The 16210-nt window shown below is 37.6% G+C and overlaps 1 protein-coding gene across 1 annotated transcript in view; it reads right to left on the reverse strand.

Annotated features, from left to right (window-relative positions):
• LOC113084960 (RNA binding protein fox-1 homolog 3-like) overlaps positions 1-16210 on the reverse strand; it is a 67318-nt gene that overhangs the window by 19193 nt on the left and 31915 nt on the right. Inside the window, exons 3-7 of the mRNA XM_026255040.1 lie at positions 15677-15814; positions 6030-6083; positions 2496-2588; positions 1469-1529; positions 1328-1381 (exon numbers count right to left, since the gene is read on the reverse strand). Of these exons, the coding sequence (XP_026110825.1) occupies positions 1328-1381; positions 1469-1529; positions 2496-2588; positions 6030-6083; positions 15677-15814 (400 nt within the window). The remainder of the gene's footprint in view (positions 1-1327; positions 1382-1468; positions 1530-2495; positions 2589-6029; positions 6084-15676; positions 15815-16210) is intronic.

A 16210-nucleotide genomic window follows, 5' to 3' on the forward strand; every position in this document is an offset into this window, starting at 1 on the left:
AATGCATGGACACTTAATTGCATTCACTTGTAGCAAATCTAGCACTGCCAGTTGTCATTGGAGATTCTTAATCCTCCTTTCCGTTCTTTCGTACAGGGAAATTGCGCGAAATTGTCCGGGTACTTGTAACTAAAGTGGTGCGAAAGGCCCTATATTTACAATATAATTCTGAAATCATGAAAGCATTTGATTTTTTATTATTATTTTTTGTACGTTACTAGTTTCACAACTCATCAATACAACTTCAGTGACAAAATAATAGGTTTGTAAATAAGTAAATAAGTTTGATTCATTACTGTGAATCAGTTTAAAGTGTTCATTTCAAGTAAATTGATTCAAAACTCTTATAACTCTCTCTGGCATCTTCACTTAAACTGTTTAACAAGGATTTAAATATGTAATATAAATTCTATCATCTATATATCAAAATATTGCAATATATTATTATTATTTAAAATGTAAACCTACATACATATCTGTGTATGTCTATCTATCTATCTATCTATCTATCTATCTATCTATCTATCTAGATCTGTAGGTAAACCTGTGTGTTCTGGTGAATTAGCTGTGTGTGTGTGTTAGTGTATGGCTCTGCTGAGCTCAACTGTCATTTCATTTTCCTTATGAAAGACTTTTACAGTCATCGAGACTCGAGGGCGAATCAGAATGAACTCAAAACAGAGCATGTGAAGCGGACTAAAGCCAATTACTCTGCGCTGAATTCTTCATTTGTGCCACCGAGGAGTTTTAAAAGAAATGTGATCCGTGACTGCTAATCAAATGGAGCCCAGAGCTAACTAGCAGCGCTAATGATACGGCCACCATCTGACTGCCATAAATTACAGCAGCCTTCAACAGCCTGTGCCTTTACTGGGAATGGAAAGCAACGTGGCGTCTAGTTTGGCTAATATCACGCTAGCATGAGTCGTTTTATTGGTTGTACTGGATTGGCGGCTGAGGAGTGCAAACGCAGCGCTCTCTGCTTCACCTCCATAAAGTGGGAAATCACTGACATCAGCACTGCGCCTCTGAGCAAGACATTTAACCCCGCATCGGCCCGGACGGGACAGAGCCACTAATACATGACAGACATCACTACTGATCAAACCTCTACACCATATTATCTATCCATCCATCCATCTATCATACTAGAAACCAGCTCGAACACCCTAGAAACCATTCTTTGTGTGTGTTTTCTTTGGAAACTAAAGAGCAAAACATTCTTGACAGATCATCATTATGACACAACAAACTCAAGCTAGTTTACATTTGAGGGATGTGGGGAAATGATTCATTTTGAACGTTTTTCAGTGAGAAAGCTCCTCACCTGCGTAGAGCTCTGGTGCGTAAACTGCTCCGACCACCGGATTGAGTTTCCAGCCTGCAGAAACGGGACAGAGATGTGCTTGAACAGATCCCACAGAGAGTCAGATGTTTCAAACAGCTGTGTGCTGAGAGGAGCTCTTACTGTTTGTGTACGGGTTTACCACTTTCTTATTCGTCATCACTCTCGCCGTGGCATTGTTCACCTGAGATAGAGAGAGAGGGATGAGAGTGTGCTGCAGAAACATATATCAGAAACGCATGCATATGAACACTGCGCTCATGCAAACACACATGCATGTGATTAATATCCGTCTGTGATTCCTGTAATGACCCACAATGCATCTCTTTTGGCTGTTCTGAGCCATGCACAACACACTTTACAGAATGTGTTTTTACAGTCTGATATTTTGCTTCACTTTTGCAGTTTTTTTTGTGTTTTTTTTTTTTACTGCAAATAGTTTGGAATTGATGACATACACAAGCAATGGATAAAAAAAACAAAACATGAATAACAGCAGTAAACAACACTTTGATCATGATATATGATCTCAAATACAGTTTGAAAATACAGTTACCCAATAAAAAATGGTGGAAGTTAATGAACATAATAAAATTCTGCACTTTTTACTTAATATATTTCATAGTTTCAGCTTTATATATATTTAATAATTGGTTTAGCATCCAACAGATTAAATTCCTCTCAGATATCAACAAAAATTAAAGAAATATTCTGGGAAATTTTCAATTTAATATCTATTGACAGTTTCTGTCAAATATTTGGTATTTTTTTATCTAAACTGAACAAATATAATATAATATATACAAATACCTACAATTAAATGCATGCTAAATTCATCTCAATTCAGTACTATTATTTTTATCACTGTACAGTAACAGGAATTTTAATTATTGTTACGATGCAACAAATATTAAAATTAGTAAAACAGTATAAACATACTGTATACAAAATATAGTTTATTTTTTATTTCTTTTGATTTTGGGGTGAAATGTTGTTAGAGTATAACCCAGAATATTGCTTTCAGGTGTCACAAACACACACACACATATGCACAGCTTTCGTGCAGATGCTGAAGAATCTCAGGATGAGGACAGGAAATGAGGTCAGCAAGCAGGAAAGGAGGACGGAGAGAAGGGGAAAAGGAAAGCACCTCGATTTTACGTCCTTCTACGATTGTACCGTTTAGTTTCTCCCGTGCACGATCTGCGTCTGTGCTCGTTTCAAAAGTTACAAAGCCAAAGCCCTGCGGACGCATGGAGTGAAACAGAAGGAGAGAGAGAAACAGCACTGAAGGGGTTTGGAGAGAGTCAGGAGCCCACGACAGGAGGAACATGATCAGGAGCATTACAGAAACACCAGCAGAGAAACACAGATGCACAGTCTGTGTGTGAAGAGCTTCATTCAGATCATGTTAGTGACACCTACAGTATAAACCTCTTTTACAATATCACATACCTTGCTCAAAGTTCAAAAAGTGACTAAAGAAGCTTTAAAGCAAACCAGTTCCTTCGCCGGACACATTCATAACATATTAGACAACTATTTTAAGCAGTGCATGTACAACTCTGGCTGTAGGTATAATTGATATATTTTTTTTTACTCTATTGCAAAAATAATACAAATATATAAATAAATAGAAATATAAATAATATAAATATATGCTGTGGAAAGGGGGTGGGGCTTCATATGATGGACGGATGCTGTTTGACCAGGGGTGCCGCTAGCAATTTTGGGCCGTATGAAAGAAAATGAGGCTGAGCTCCCTGCTGTTCCCATTCCACACTTCCATAATCTTTGTCCCCAATTTAATAATACTGACCTTTTAGTTATAGTTTTGCTATTGCTTTTGACCACTAAGTATCAGTATTTAGTAAGAGACCTACCCATAGTCGCAGGAATATATTTTATCTGGGGTGCAGGGGGGCGGGGCTTGATGTTGAAAAGTGGGGGGTGGAGTGCGGGGGTGGAGAATTTTAAACAAAATTTTTTATTAAACACTTAGAGATCAACATACAAATTAATGAAGTGTTACATAAAAAATATTTATATTTGTGCTTTTGTGATTTAATCTCAATAATATTTTTTGGTTCTTTAATATTTGTATTATTTTAAAGGGGGGGGGGGGGGGGGTTACTAAATATTAACCTCTAAATTCTGCACCATTTATCTTCTGCAATATCAGGGTGTAACATCTAGATGGCTGTAGAGCCCTTTATATAAATACATATAAGTACCTTTTTATTGTTTGCAGCAGAGTGAGAGAATTAGGATGTAAAGCGCGTTACTTGTATCAGGTTATTAATTGATATATTTTCAGACGATATTAAAGACAACATTCAGTAAAAGTTGATATTTATGTTGATTTGAAGTGTCAGTTATTATTACATCTAGACATATAAAGCGTTTTGTGTGGCTAATCATGCTAGCTACAGTGTGATCACTCAAAGTTATCATAATAAATATTGGCTCAGTGTGACCAGGGCAATATTTTAAAACAGAGTGTTTACATACAGTGATGTTCTGTGGTTAAGATGTACACCCTATTTGAAAAAATCTGCATCGCAGTCAGCAACTGGTAAATTGAGATTCAAGTAGCTTTATTGGCATGACAAAAAGACTTTATAAAGCATTCACAGTACTTCAAACCAATGGTATTGAGCATTAGAGGCTACAATTCATAGTTTTCAGTCAAGTGACTGGTTCGAAGACCTGTCGGGCAAAACATCCATTAGAAATGCAGCAAAAGCTTGTCAATTTTCCTTTTGTTTCCAATCCACAAATATTTAGATCTTCGACAAACTCGAAGACTTCTCTAATTTGACAGTTTACCTTTGACTCTAGTCTGCATGCAGTGAACAGTAGTAATGCAATCACGCAGTAATTGTTGCCGAAATGCTGTAATTTAGTTTTATTTGTAACTCTTTGGTAGATATACCTTTATAATTTCCATTGCAATACTATTAGTACTGTTACCGCTAATAAAACAGATCTCTGAGGGCCCCAAAAGTGTGTGTGCCCTTAGAATTGTCCTAACTGTGTTGGGCTAATGCAGGATGAGCTACTAGCAGCTCGAGGGGTGGGTTTCTATCAGTCAGAGAGATAAAGGAATAGACGGAGGGCCGTATGAGTCCCGTGGACGTCTCACACGCCTGCATCTGCTCTGGTTTATCACGCAATAATGAGCTTACACAGAGGGCCAAAACACAGCCCATTTTTCAAAAGGGACAAACATATTGAATGCAAATTGCTGCTTCTTAGAGAATAGATTGTTTATTAATGGGCCGGTTGGTTCATTATACTGCAACGCTGTAGGTGGGGACAGCAAGGCATCATGGGTAATGGGCTTTGTAGGGAACACAGCAGCGAATGGTTGTCATCTTCATCTTATCTAGCCGTGGGGGACAGAGGACACTGACTGCTGACAGAAACTTCAGCACGCACCTGTCGAACATGCTCCGTCTGCGGTCAGAGAGGTTACTCATAAGGCAAACAGTAGCTAATATTAAAGCATTTCTGTTATATAACTGTACTGTGATATAAAACTGTACTGTGAGTGTTTATGAAAAATGCATGGCGACTTTTTTTGTATAACAGGGTTAAAGCTTCAGTCAGTATATATACTGTAGCTGTAGAGGAGATCTGGGCTAGTTGTCACAATAAAACCACACTGACATACATTAATTGAATCAGGTCAATTTTGTAACAAATACAGGCATTTTTTTTTTTATTTCTATTGAAAATTAAATCTATTGCAAATCAATTTATATTTAATATGTTAATTTTTGTTGTATTTCTATGATTTTAAATAGTATTATTTATGCACCATTCGAGTGATATTAATATTTTGAATTATGTTTGATTTTGAATTGGATTTCTTTATTTGTTTGTTTTAAATATTACTATTGAGGTTCGATTGGTTTAATTTATAATAACCTAGGTTTACTTTTATTATCTTTTTGTAATTTTAGTGCTTTAAGTTTTACGTTTTTTCACCTAATATTTGTTTTACACCCTAAATTAACAAAAACATTTTGAGTTATTTATTTATTTATTTATTGTATTTTCTCATTTAGATTCACTATATAATTAAAGTGCTTTTAAATTTGTTTAGTTTTTTGTCATTTTTTTTTTCTGCTTTTAAACATTAATAGGTTCAATTTATTAATTCATATTTTAATGCTTTATTTAGTTCATATTTTTTGCATACAATTTTAATATTTTTATTTTCATTTATATTTTATTTCCATTTCAGTTTTATTTTATTAACAATAACATTTTTGTTCATTTTATTTATTTATCTTAGGTTTTAGATACACATTTAGGGCACTTTAATGTTTAACGTTCCAGCAGTAGGTTTTGGAGGGAAAACAGTTCACGTTGACATTATTAATTTTAGTTTTACACATACAGCACTGAAGTGAAGATCAGCAGCACAGGAGTTTGTACTTTATTCTGTCTTTTGTCCGGACACACAGTAGATCAGGTCCTCAGCTGACCTCTATCCATGACCATTGTTCTGATTATGTGCACTGCCGAGTCTGTTTTGTTCTTTGACTTTATAGTCTTTAATCTGAGTAGAGAAAGATCAAACCGGCGTCTCTAAGCCAATAAAGAGTTCAGAAGAGAACGAGAAAGATCGTGGCTACACAAACAGAGAGGAGAAGAAAGCAAGCGTCATACATACCTTTGATCCTCTTTCATTAAAGATAATCTCCACGTCTAAGATCTTCCCAAATTGCTGCAGAAAAGGAGAGCGAGAGAAACAGAGAGCGAGGGAGAGAAAAGCAAGATGAAGACGGGAATAAGAGAGAGATAAATCGATTAGGAGCCTCTGTGTCCATGAGAAAGTGGGGTTCGAAACCTGGGATGAAATAATAACATCACGCATCCGGCAAACTGGAAATTATATAACACACAGGACATGTTAGATGCTTCCCACTACAGGCTTCATAAAACAACTTTTCCTGAGTTTAGATGGTGAAAAACTTTTACAATTCTGCTGCTACTGTATAATCACATTCCACAGCATTATTAAGTGTCTGCAGACTCTGAGGTCTCTGGCGTGAGGTATGTAATGTGAAGCCTGCGGTGTGAGGTTTCTAATAAGATGTTTTTGGAGTGAGGCTTCTAGCGTGAGGTCTGCAAGGTGAGGTTTTCATGGGAAGTCTGTGGCGTGAGGTTTCTAACGTGATATTTTTGGAATGGGGTCTCTGGCGTGAGGTCTGCAAGGTGAGGTTTTCATGGGAAGTCTGTGGCGTGAGGTTTCTAACGTGATATTTTTGGAGTGAGGTCTCTGGCGTGAGGTCTGCAAGGTGAGGTTTTCATGAAGAAGTCTGTGGCGTGAGGTTTCTAACGTGATATTTTTGAAGTGAGGTCTCTTACCAGAGGTTTTCTTTAGAAGCCTGTGATATGAGGTTTCTAATGTGACACATATGAAGTCTATTGCATTAGTTTATATTGTAAAGTCTGTGGTGTGTGGTTTCTAATGTGATTATTTTGCAGTGAGGTTTCAGCGGTAATGTATATGGAGTCTCTGGCATGAGGTCTCACATGTGAGGTTTTCCATTAGTGTGAGGTCAAAAGGTGTTTTTGCACCACATAGTGCTAGGATTCGTTTGTATGCATTTGAGAAATCAGTGTACACTTAAGTTTACTCTGAAGTAGGAGCTAATTTAGTTCCCACAACTTGAGTTTCTAGAACTAAAAACTAAAACCACCCAAAAATTGGTATATTGGTATATTTTAGTATTGGTATATATATATATACAGTCTTGTTCAAAATAATAGCAGTACAATGTGACTAACCAGAATAATCAAGGTTTTTCGTATATTTTTTTATTGCTACGTGGCAAACAAGTTACCAGTAGGTTCAGTAGATTCTCAGAAAACAAATGAGACCCAGCATTCATGATATGCACGCTCTTAAGGCTGTGCAATTGGGCAATTAGTTGAATTAGTTGAAAGGGGTCTGTTCAAAAAAATAGCAGTGTGGCATTCAATCACTGAGGTCATCAATTTTGTGAAGAAACAGGTGTGAATCAGGTGGCCCCTATTTAAGGATGAAGCCAACACTTGTTGAACATGCATTTGAAAGCTGAGGAAAATGGGTCGTTCAAGACATTGTTCAGAAGAACAGCGTACTTTGATTAAAAAGTTGATTAGAGAGGGGAAAACCTATAAAGAGGTGCAAAAAATGATAGGCTGTTCAGCTAAAATGATCTCCAATGCCTTAAAATGGAGAGCAAAACCAGAGAGACGTGGAAGAAAACGGAAGACAACCATCAAAATGGATAGAAGAATAACCAGAATGGCAAAGGCTCAGCCAATGATCACCTCCAGGATGATCAAAGACAGTCTGGAGTTACCTGTAAGTAACTGTGACAGTTAGAAGACGTCTGTGTGAAGCTAATCTATTTTCAAGAATCCCCCGCAAAGTCCCTCTGTTAAAAAAAAGGCATGTGCAGAAGATGGTACAATTTGCCAAAGAACACATCAACTGGCCCTAAAGAGAAATGGAGGAACATTTTGTGGACTGATGAGAGTAAAATTGTTCTTTTTGGGTCCAAGGGCCACAGGCAGTTTGTGAGACGACCCCCAAACTCTGATTCAAGCCACAGTACACCGTGAAGACAGTGAAGCATGGAGGTGCAAGCATCATGATATGGGCATGTTTCTCCTACTATGGTGTTGGGCCTATTTATCGCATACCAGGGATCATGGATCAGTTTGCATATGTTAAAATACTTGAAGAGGTCATGTTGCCCTATGCTGAAGAGGACATGCCCTTGAAATGGTTGTTTCAACAAGACAAAGACCCAAAACACACTAGTAAACGGGCAAAGTCTTGGTTCCAAACCAACAAAATTAATGTTATGGAGTGGCCAGCCCAATCTCCAGACCTTAATCCAATTGAGTACTTGTGTGGTGATATCAAAAAATGCTGTTTCTGAAGCAAAACCAAGAAATGTGAATGAATTGTGGAATGTTGTTAAAGAATCATGGAGTGGAATAACAGCTGAGAGGTGGCCACAAGTTGGTTGACTCCATGCCACACAGATGTCAAGCAGTTTTAAAAAACTGTGGTCATACAACTAAATATTAGTTTAGTGATTCACAGGATTGCTAAATCCCAGAAAAAAAAATGTTTGTACAAAATAGTTTTGAGTTTGTACAGTCAAAGGTAGACACTGCTATTTTTTTGAACAGACCCCTTTCAACTAATTGCCCAATTGCACAGCCTTAAGAGCGTGGCATATCATGAATGCTGGGTCTTGTTTGTTTTCTGACAATCTACTGAACCTACTGTTAACTTGTTTGCCACGTAGCAATAAAAAATATACTAAAAACCTTGATTATTCTGGTTAGTCACATTGTACTGCTATTATTTTGAACAAGACTGTATATATTTAGAGTGAAATCTCTCAAGTGAGGTCTATTATGTCAGCTTTCATTAGAAGTCTGTGGCGTGAGCTCTCTAATAATGGAATTATATTTATAATGTGATGTCTATAGAGCCTCTGGCGTGAGGTCTATCATGGGAAGATTTTTTTCTTTTCTTTTGCAGCAGAAGTCTCTGGGGTGAGGTTTGCATTGTGAAGTCTGTGGTGTGTAATATGATGTTTTTGCAGTGAGGTCTCTGGCTTGAGGTCTTCAGTGGAAGTCTGTCGTGTGAGTTTTTTAATGTTTTTGCAGTGAGGTCTCTGCCGTGAGGTTATATATCTATCGGTGGTGTGAGGTTTCTAATATGTTGTTTTTTCAGTGATGTCTCTGGTGTGAGGTCTCTCAGGTGAGCTTTTTCTTTTTTATATATATTTATTTTTTATCTAGGTTTGTGGTGTGAGGTTTCTAATGTGATGTATCTGGAGTATCTGAAGTGAGGTCTCAAGCATGAGACTTATAAAGTAAAGTCTGCAGCGTAGGCTTTCTAATAAGATGTTTTTTTTTTTCAGTGAGGTTTCTCAGTGGAAGACTGTGGTCTGAAGTTTCTAATGTGATATATGGAGTCTCTGGTGTGAGGTCTACCAGATGAGTCTTTTTTATTTATTTTTATTTTTTTAATTTTTTTTTAGAAGAAGTCTATCGTCTGATATTTGTAATGTAATGTATCTGGAGTGAAGTCTCTTGCATGAGGTCTATCATGTGAGCTTTCTAATATGATGTGAGGTCTTTGGGGTGAGGTCTCTCAGGTGAGGTTTTTCATTAGAAGTCTGTGGTGTGAGGTTAAATATGTTGTATCTGGAGTCTCTGGCATGAGGTTTCTAATGTGATGCGTTTTGAGTGAAGTCTTTGCTGTCAGGTCTCTCATGTGAGGTTTTGTTCGGATCTGTGATTTGAATTTTCTGAATGTGATGTATCTCTGGAGTGAGCTATCTAATGTGAAGTCTGCAGCGTGAGCTTTCTCGTGATTTATTTATTGATTTTTTTTTTTTTTGTAGTGAGGTTTTCTAGTGTGAGGTTTCTCATTAGAAGTCTGTGATGTGGATTTTCTAACGTTATGTCTCTGCAGTCTCTGGTGTGAGGTCTCTGGCTTGAGCTCTTATCAGAGGCCTGAGAGTGAGGGGAAAAATAAGTAAAACAGGCTTTTAATTATGTACACATTTAATTTGTATTATTATAAATATAAGCTAAACTATGTGTGTACAGTCTGTTTTTTTTCTTCTGTCTTTGACTGATGACAAGCTCCTTTTTCCTCTCTCTTCCTCTCTCTCTCTCTCTCTCTCTCTCTCTCTCTCTCTTGTTTTTGTTGTGTGGCATTGCTCCCAAGGGGGGAAACGTTCGACAATCTTCGATTTAGCTTCCGTGCTGTTTGGATCGTTAGAAAGCAGAAAGGGATGAGGGACGAGCGCAAACCCCTTTAATGAGTGCACAGTGAGGGTGGCTTTTAATTGATGCCTGTGATGGTCGTATTATTTCATTAAAAGTAATTACCCTGTCGAGCATGCTGCATCGCCATTATTTGGCCACTGCGGTAGAAAATAAAACCTCTGCGAGTGGCGTGCAGGATGGAGAAAGATGACACTGGAAGTGCTAATAGGATCAAAAGTGGTGCAGTTGTCTACAGACACAGACTACAAAAAAGGGATCGACGCTAATCAGGGGTCAATGCTAATCAGACTACATGCTAATGTTAATTAGCTGTTTGTGTGAGAGAGGAGAGGTCAGGAAAGAGTCACTAGACATGAGATGCAAAGATTCGGGAAGCCTTCATCTTCATTAACAGTACTGCAATTAGGATAGAAAAAAACACACACACACACACACAAGATGTGTTTAAAATTGTGGTTGTTTCTCCTAGACATCGGTTAGATGAAATGAAGAGTCAATGCATTCTTTTGAATAAGATTCCTGCTTCTCAGATGAGAAAAAAAAAAACTGTTCCTCCTGGACTTCAATGAAATGAAATTGAGACGTACAGTATGCTGAAGACTTCCATTTCTCCAGGCAAACAGACTCCAGTAATCTCGCATTTCTCCTCTAGAGTTTGAGTAGAGATCTCAACAATGTCTCACACTCTGCTCAGATTTACCAAGATACTAAAATCTGCAAACGGCAATATTTCTCATCAAATGAGCTCATATGCACTAAAAATTAATTTGTATGCCTCTAGTTTTATTTCCCCAAACTTGAAGTGCAACATCTGAAAGCATGCTGATGCTAAAACAAACCGTGTGCGATAACATTTCAAGAATGTCTCTGTGCTCATGGTCTTTTTGTTTGTGCTACAGCTGCAATGGCTTATTGCTCATCCAATCAGCATCTGTGTGAAACTGTAGGCTGAAATCTATCAATTTATTCAAATGAATGCACATTCTGCAGAGGGCTCAATCAGAGACACACAAACACATTAACTCCCCAGCGTGATCTCCGTGTTGTATGGTGGGGTTTTCCCTGGCTAGCGTGCTGCAGATGCTAATTGTTTTAACCAGGCCTAATGGACCAGTGATAGAGATTGATTAGTTTGGTTGGGAAGTTGCGTTTGGCTGGGGAAGTGGTCGTCTCTACTGAGCATGCTCAGTTACCCCCTGTGGTGGCAGCTTTCTCATGCATATATGCAGTAAAACCTTAGCACAGCGCTGCAGGGAATGAAGCACTTAGTAGTTTTGCAGAGGATTGAATACAACTGAAGCTGCTTTGAATAAAAGTGCCTGTCAAACACATAAATGTCTGCCAAATTATTACATTATGATATAATTGGTTGTGATCAACAGCTTGCCAGTATCACAGTTTGCTAAGGGAAAAAAAACTGTATACTGGAAGCTTACAAAGTGAGATTTTAACAGAAAAGCATTCAAAGACGTTCTACACATGTGCAGTGTATTCTGGGAAATGACGTGTTCTGAAAGGCCAGTTTAAAAAATAGCAAATTTTAAGCTTATTTTCACAAAATTAGCTTTTCTAGTTTAGAAAATAGTTTTAAATGATTGATTATCAATCCTGTTTGCAACCTCTATTCATATGCAGTAATTAAACTGCAATTTAAAAGGCATTGTCAATTAAATTCTGAATGGCCAGAGTGAAAGCAGTCTCCTTCAGAAGCTGGATTAGCTGGATTCCCCGGCAGGGAATTATGCACAAAGTACCCTGCCAAAAAACTCATGTCGTATTCTGCCAACCACAGCAGTATTGAAGGCAGTTTCTGAGCCCTGCGTCTTTTGAAGTGCTCCGATTGGTGGGGTTTTTTCCTTTAATGCGAGTGTTCTCTCCATACCGATTTGGAGACTTGTTCACTGCTCACAGGAGTCAGATTTAAGCAGATCTTTAATTCCGTCTCTTAAAAGTGGAGAGCCGCAGGTGGAATGCTAACATAGTGTCTGCACAGCGGGAAAGCCGATGATGAAGGTAAGGCCCCCTGTGAGAGAATTTCCCAGCAGCCCTTGAGGCCCACGGGGCAGAGGGGAAGAAGAAACAGCCCTAAAGCCAACACAAAGCCAGAGGTTTTACTTCTAGGAATGCTCTCTCCTACCTCACATTTCCGTACGGACATCCTCAGTAATAAACCACTCGGCTCTGGATAATGAGCCCAGTACTTCTGCACTCATTAGCGACTCCCAGACTCCAGCGCTTTAGCATGTGACGCTAACCTGACACCCCACTCATTGACTCTCCGTTAGCCAAGCAGCTAATTAGCTGCACTACTTTCTCTTGGCAAATCTTCAGCCCTGCTAACCACAGGCTAAATCTCCATTAGCCACGAGGCTAATCAATGCCGCCAAGCTTTGTAAGCGTGGGATCAAGTCATTAGCGTGGCTTACTTGAGTCTGTGCAGCCAGATGGAGCTTATAGTGAGTGATTACGTCTTAAGTGTTGGGCTTACACGGCTAAAGTATGGCCATATTTCCTTTGTTTATCTTCTGTGACTTCTTATGCAAATGCGGCTAACTTTCATCATGCTAACAGGATGCAAAAGCACTGTAGTGCTTCAAGCAATTACAGCAGAGTGCAATCCATTTGGTTCTACTACAATGTAAAACTTTTTTTTTTTTAAGTTGTAAATAAACCAATGATTACTGGAGAACGGTTTAAAGAAAATCATATTTCATTTTTCCTACTTCAAGGGGTTTTTGAGTAAAAACATTTTACTTTTGAAGGAAAACAAATTCGAATTTGCTGAAAATGCAGTCACCTTCAGGTCATAAAATATGTGATTTCTTCATCAGAACAGATTTGCAAAAATTTAGCATGTTCTCTGCAGTTAATGGGTGCCGTTAGAATTACAGTCCAAACAGCTGATAAAAACATCACAATAACCCAGAAGTAATCCACACTACTTCCACATTTTTTACTTTAAAACGCTTCTCCCATCCAAAATAAAATACAAAAATAATATTAATATTAAATTAATTAATACATAGAGTCATTTATAATGTTTTCTCCAGTCATAAAGACGAGGCGACTTGAGAAAGAAATATTATGGATCATGGATTTTAGCAGGAACTAATCGACTGAAGTTAAAAATTGTTGTTACTTTCAAACATCCTTTGCTTCTATTGTGGATGTTTTTATCAGCTGTTTGGAATCTCATTCTGACGGCACCCATTCACTGCAGAGGATCCAATGCTGAGATAGTGGTAGGATTTTCTCAAAATGCATCTTGATTTAAGAACATTCAGATATTTATAATGGAAAACAAGACCAAAGTATTGAGTAAGAAAGGATGCCAGCTTGGTTAGTAGTGATTAAATAAATCTCCCCAGTCGCCCATATTGTTTTTGGCATCCATACTGAGTTTGCATCATATATCTCTGGACGACCTATGCACAATAACTGCAAGCTAATTACTGTGCTGATTTGGCATACACAAACCTGGCAGCCTCGGAGAACAATAATCCAGCTATCACAGAGCATGATGGGAAACGAGCGAGGGGCCACAAAGCATGTTGTATGTAATTTATATGGCTATGCGGCGGTCTGTGCTGTAATTAACATCATCTTTTCGACAGAGCCACCAGCCGACACCAGCCCAAACAAATGAGTGCTGTTTAAAGCAGCTTTCCTGGCCAGCCTGCTGCTGACGGGTCATTAAGATGATTGAGATGATTTTAGCAAATAAGAAGGAAGCGGTGTGTGTGTGTGTGTGTGTGTGTGTGTTCATTTAGTCAGCCTGTAGTCGTCTTATTTACCCTAAAGGTAAGTTCACCATATCATATGCAGAGAACGTTTAATGTAATTCATATATTCAGATATATACAAATGTTCTAACTCAGTATTTTTGTCTTGTTTTCCATTGCAAATATTAACTCAACTCTTAAATAAACATATAGATATACTTGAAGCAAAACAACTTAAAGGGTTAGTTCAACCAATAATCAAAATTATGTTATTAATAACTAACCCTCATGTCGTTCCAAACCCATAAGACCTCGGTTTATCTTCAGAACATAGTTTAAAATATTTTAGATTTAGTCCGAGAGCTTTCTGTCCCTCCATTGAAACTGTGTGTACGGTATACTGTCCAAAATAACTTTTGGTTTTGGTAAATGTATTTTCGATGCTTCGACTAAATCGAAAATATCTTAAACTGTAAGTTTACCCTAAGTGAGTTTATGCTTAGAAAAAAAAGCTCTCTGCCAATGAGGAAAGAAAAATAAGGAAAAAAAAAATGCCCTTGTTTCAAAGGGAAATCGAGATTATTTTCTTACCCCAATGGCATTTCTTGTTCTCAATTTTCAACTTCATTTTTTTTTTTCAGATTTTTTTTTTTTTTTTTTGAAGATGTGATATCTTAAGTAACAAGAGCATTTAATTATACTTGATAATACTTTTTTTTATTAAAATTACGTGATAAGTAGTTTTGCTTTTCAAGTAAATGTAAGTTAATTTAACAATGCCTAGATACTCATAGTGGAAAACACAACAAAATATTGAGTAGTAATTATTATTATTATTGAATTGTATTTTTTTTTAATGAAATAGCTAAATATTTAATATTTGACAACTGTTTATGAGACAGATGACCAACAGCAATTATCCTGGGATACAAACTATTCATTCTTTTTATTTAATTTCACCATACTAAATTAAAAGATCAAACTTAACATTACATCACTTGCTCACCAGTGGATGCTCTGCAGTGAATGGGTGCCATCCGAATGAGAGTCGTAACAAAACGTATATAGTTCAAAATGGCAAATATTTCTCTTATACCAAAAATCATTAGGATATTAAAGAAAGATTGTGTTCAATAAAGATATATTTATTAATTTCCTACCTTTAATATATCAAAACTTAATTTTTGATTAGTAATATGCATTGCTAAGAACTTCATTTGGACAACTTTAAAACTGTTTTCTCAAATTTTCGATTTTTTTGCATCCTCAGATTCCAGATTTTCAAATAGTTGTATCTGAGCCAAATATTGTCCTGTCCTAATAAACCTTACACCAATGGAAAGCTTATTTATAAATCTATGCATAAATATTAGCTTAAAAAAATGTGCCTGGTTTAGTTGTCCAGAAAGCAATATCATGGATAGAGATGGAGGTTAAAAACATGTTATGATGGATTTGTCTATCAGAAAGATATTAACTGATGGACTGGAGTGGTGTGGATTATTGTGATGTTTGTATCAGCTGTTTAGACTCTCCTTCTGACGGCACCCATTCACTGTAGAGGATCTGTTGATGAGCAAGTGATATAATGATACATTTCCCCCAAATCTGATGAAGAAATCTACATCATGTATTGCCTGAGGATGAATACATTTTCAGCACATTTTTGTGTGAACTATTCCTTCAAAAAGCATGAATCCTGAGGGGATGGAACCAGGAAAAAAAGGCTGCTGGATAAAAGCAAACAGAAATGTGTCACAGTGCAAGTAGTTGTCAAACTCACCCCAAACATTTGCCGTAAATCCGGGTCACGGAAGCGGAAGGGGATGTTGGAGACGTGTAACCGTTTGGGCTGCTGTTTTTCCGTGGACTCTGAATGCGGCACCAGCTGGGAAACTTCTGTTTGTGTCACGTCTTCCGTCTGTCCGAGCACAACAAAGACAGAAGAGCCGTCCGTTAATGAGAGCCTCCAGGTTAAACTCACAACCAAAGAAAAGGGAATAAAAAAAAAAAAAGATGAAGGATAGTAAGTTAGCCTACTTATCCGCGGCTATCATTTTTCACTCCGGCGGTACGCGGCTAAACAGACGTTGAGTTATGGTGGCCTACCTGAGGTCATGCATCTACAATAAGATTATTAATCTCCACCTGTTACTGTCTGAGGAGCCAAACACACCAGATATACTGACAAATATCCAGCAAACACACACACACACACACACAGGCGCTCTTGGAGGCCATTGGCTTGTTGTTTCCATCATTATGTTGATGATCCGCCACAAATGAAACTTTAGACGTGTGTGACAGATGTTTTCTC

Source organism: Carassius auratus, unplaced genomic scaffold (genome assembly GCF_003368295.1).
Source record: "Carassius auratus strain Wakin unplaced genomic scaffold, ASM336829v1 scaf_tig00040972, whole genome shotgun sequence".
NCBI classification, from domain to species: domain Eukaryota; kingdom Metazoa; phylum Chordata; class Actinopteri; order Cypriniformes; family Cyprinidae; genus Carassius; species Carassius auratus.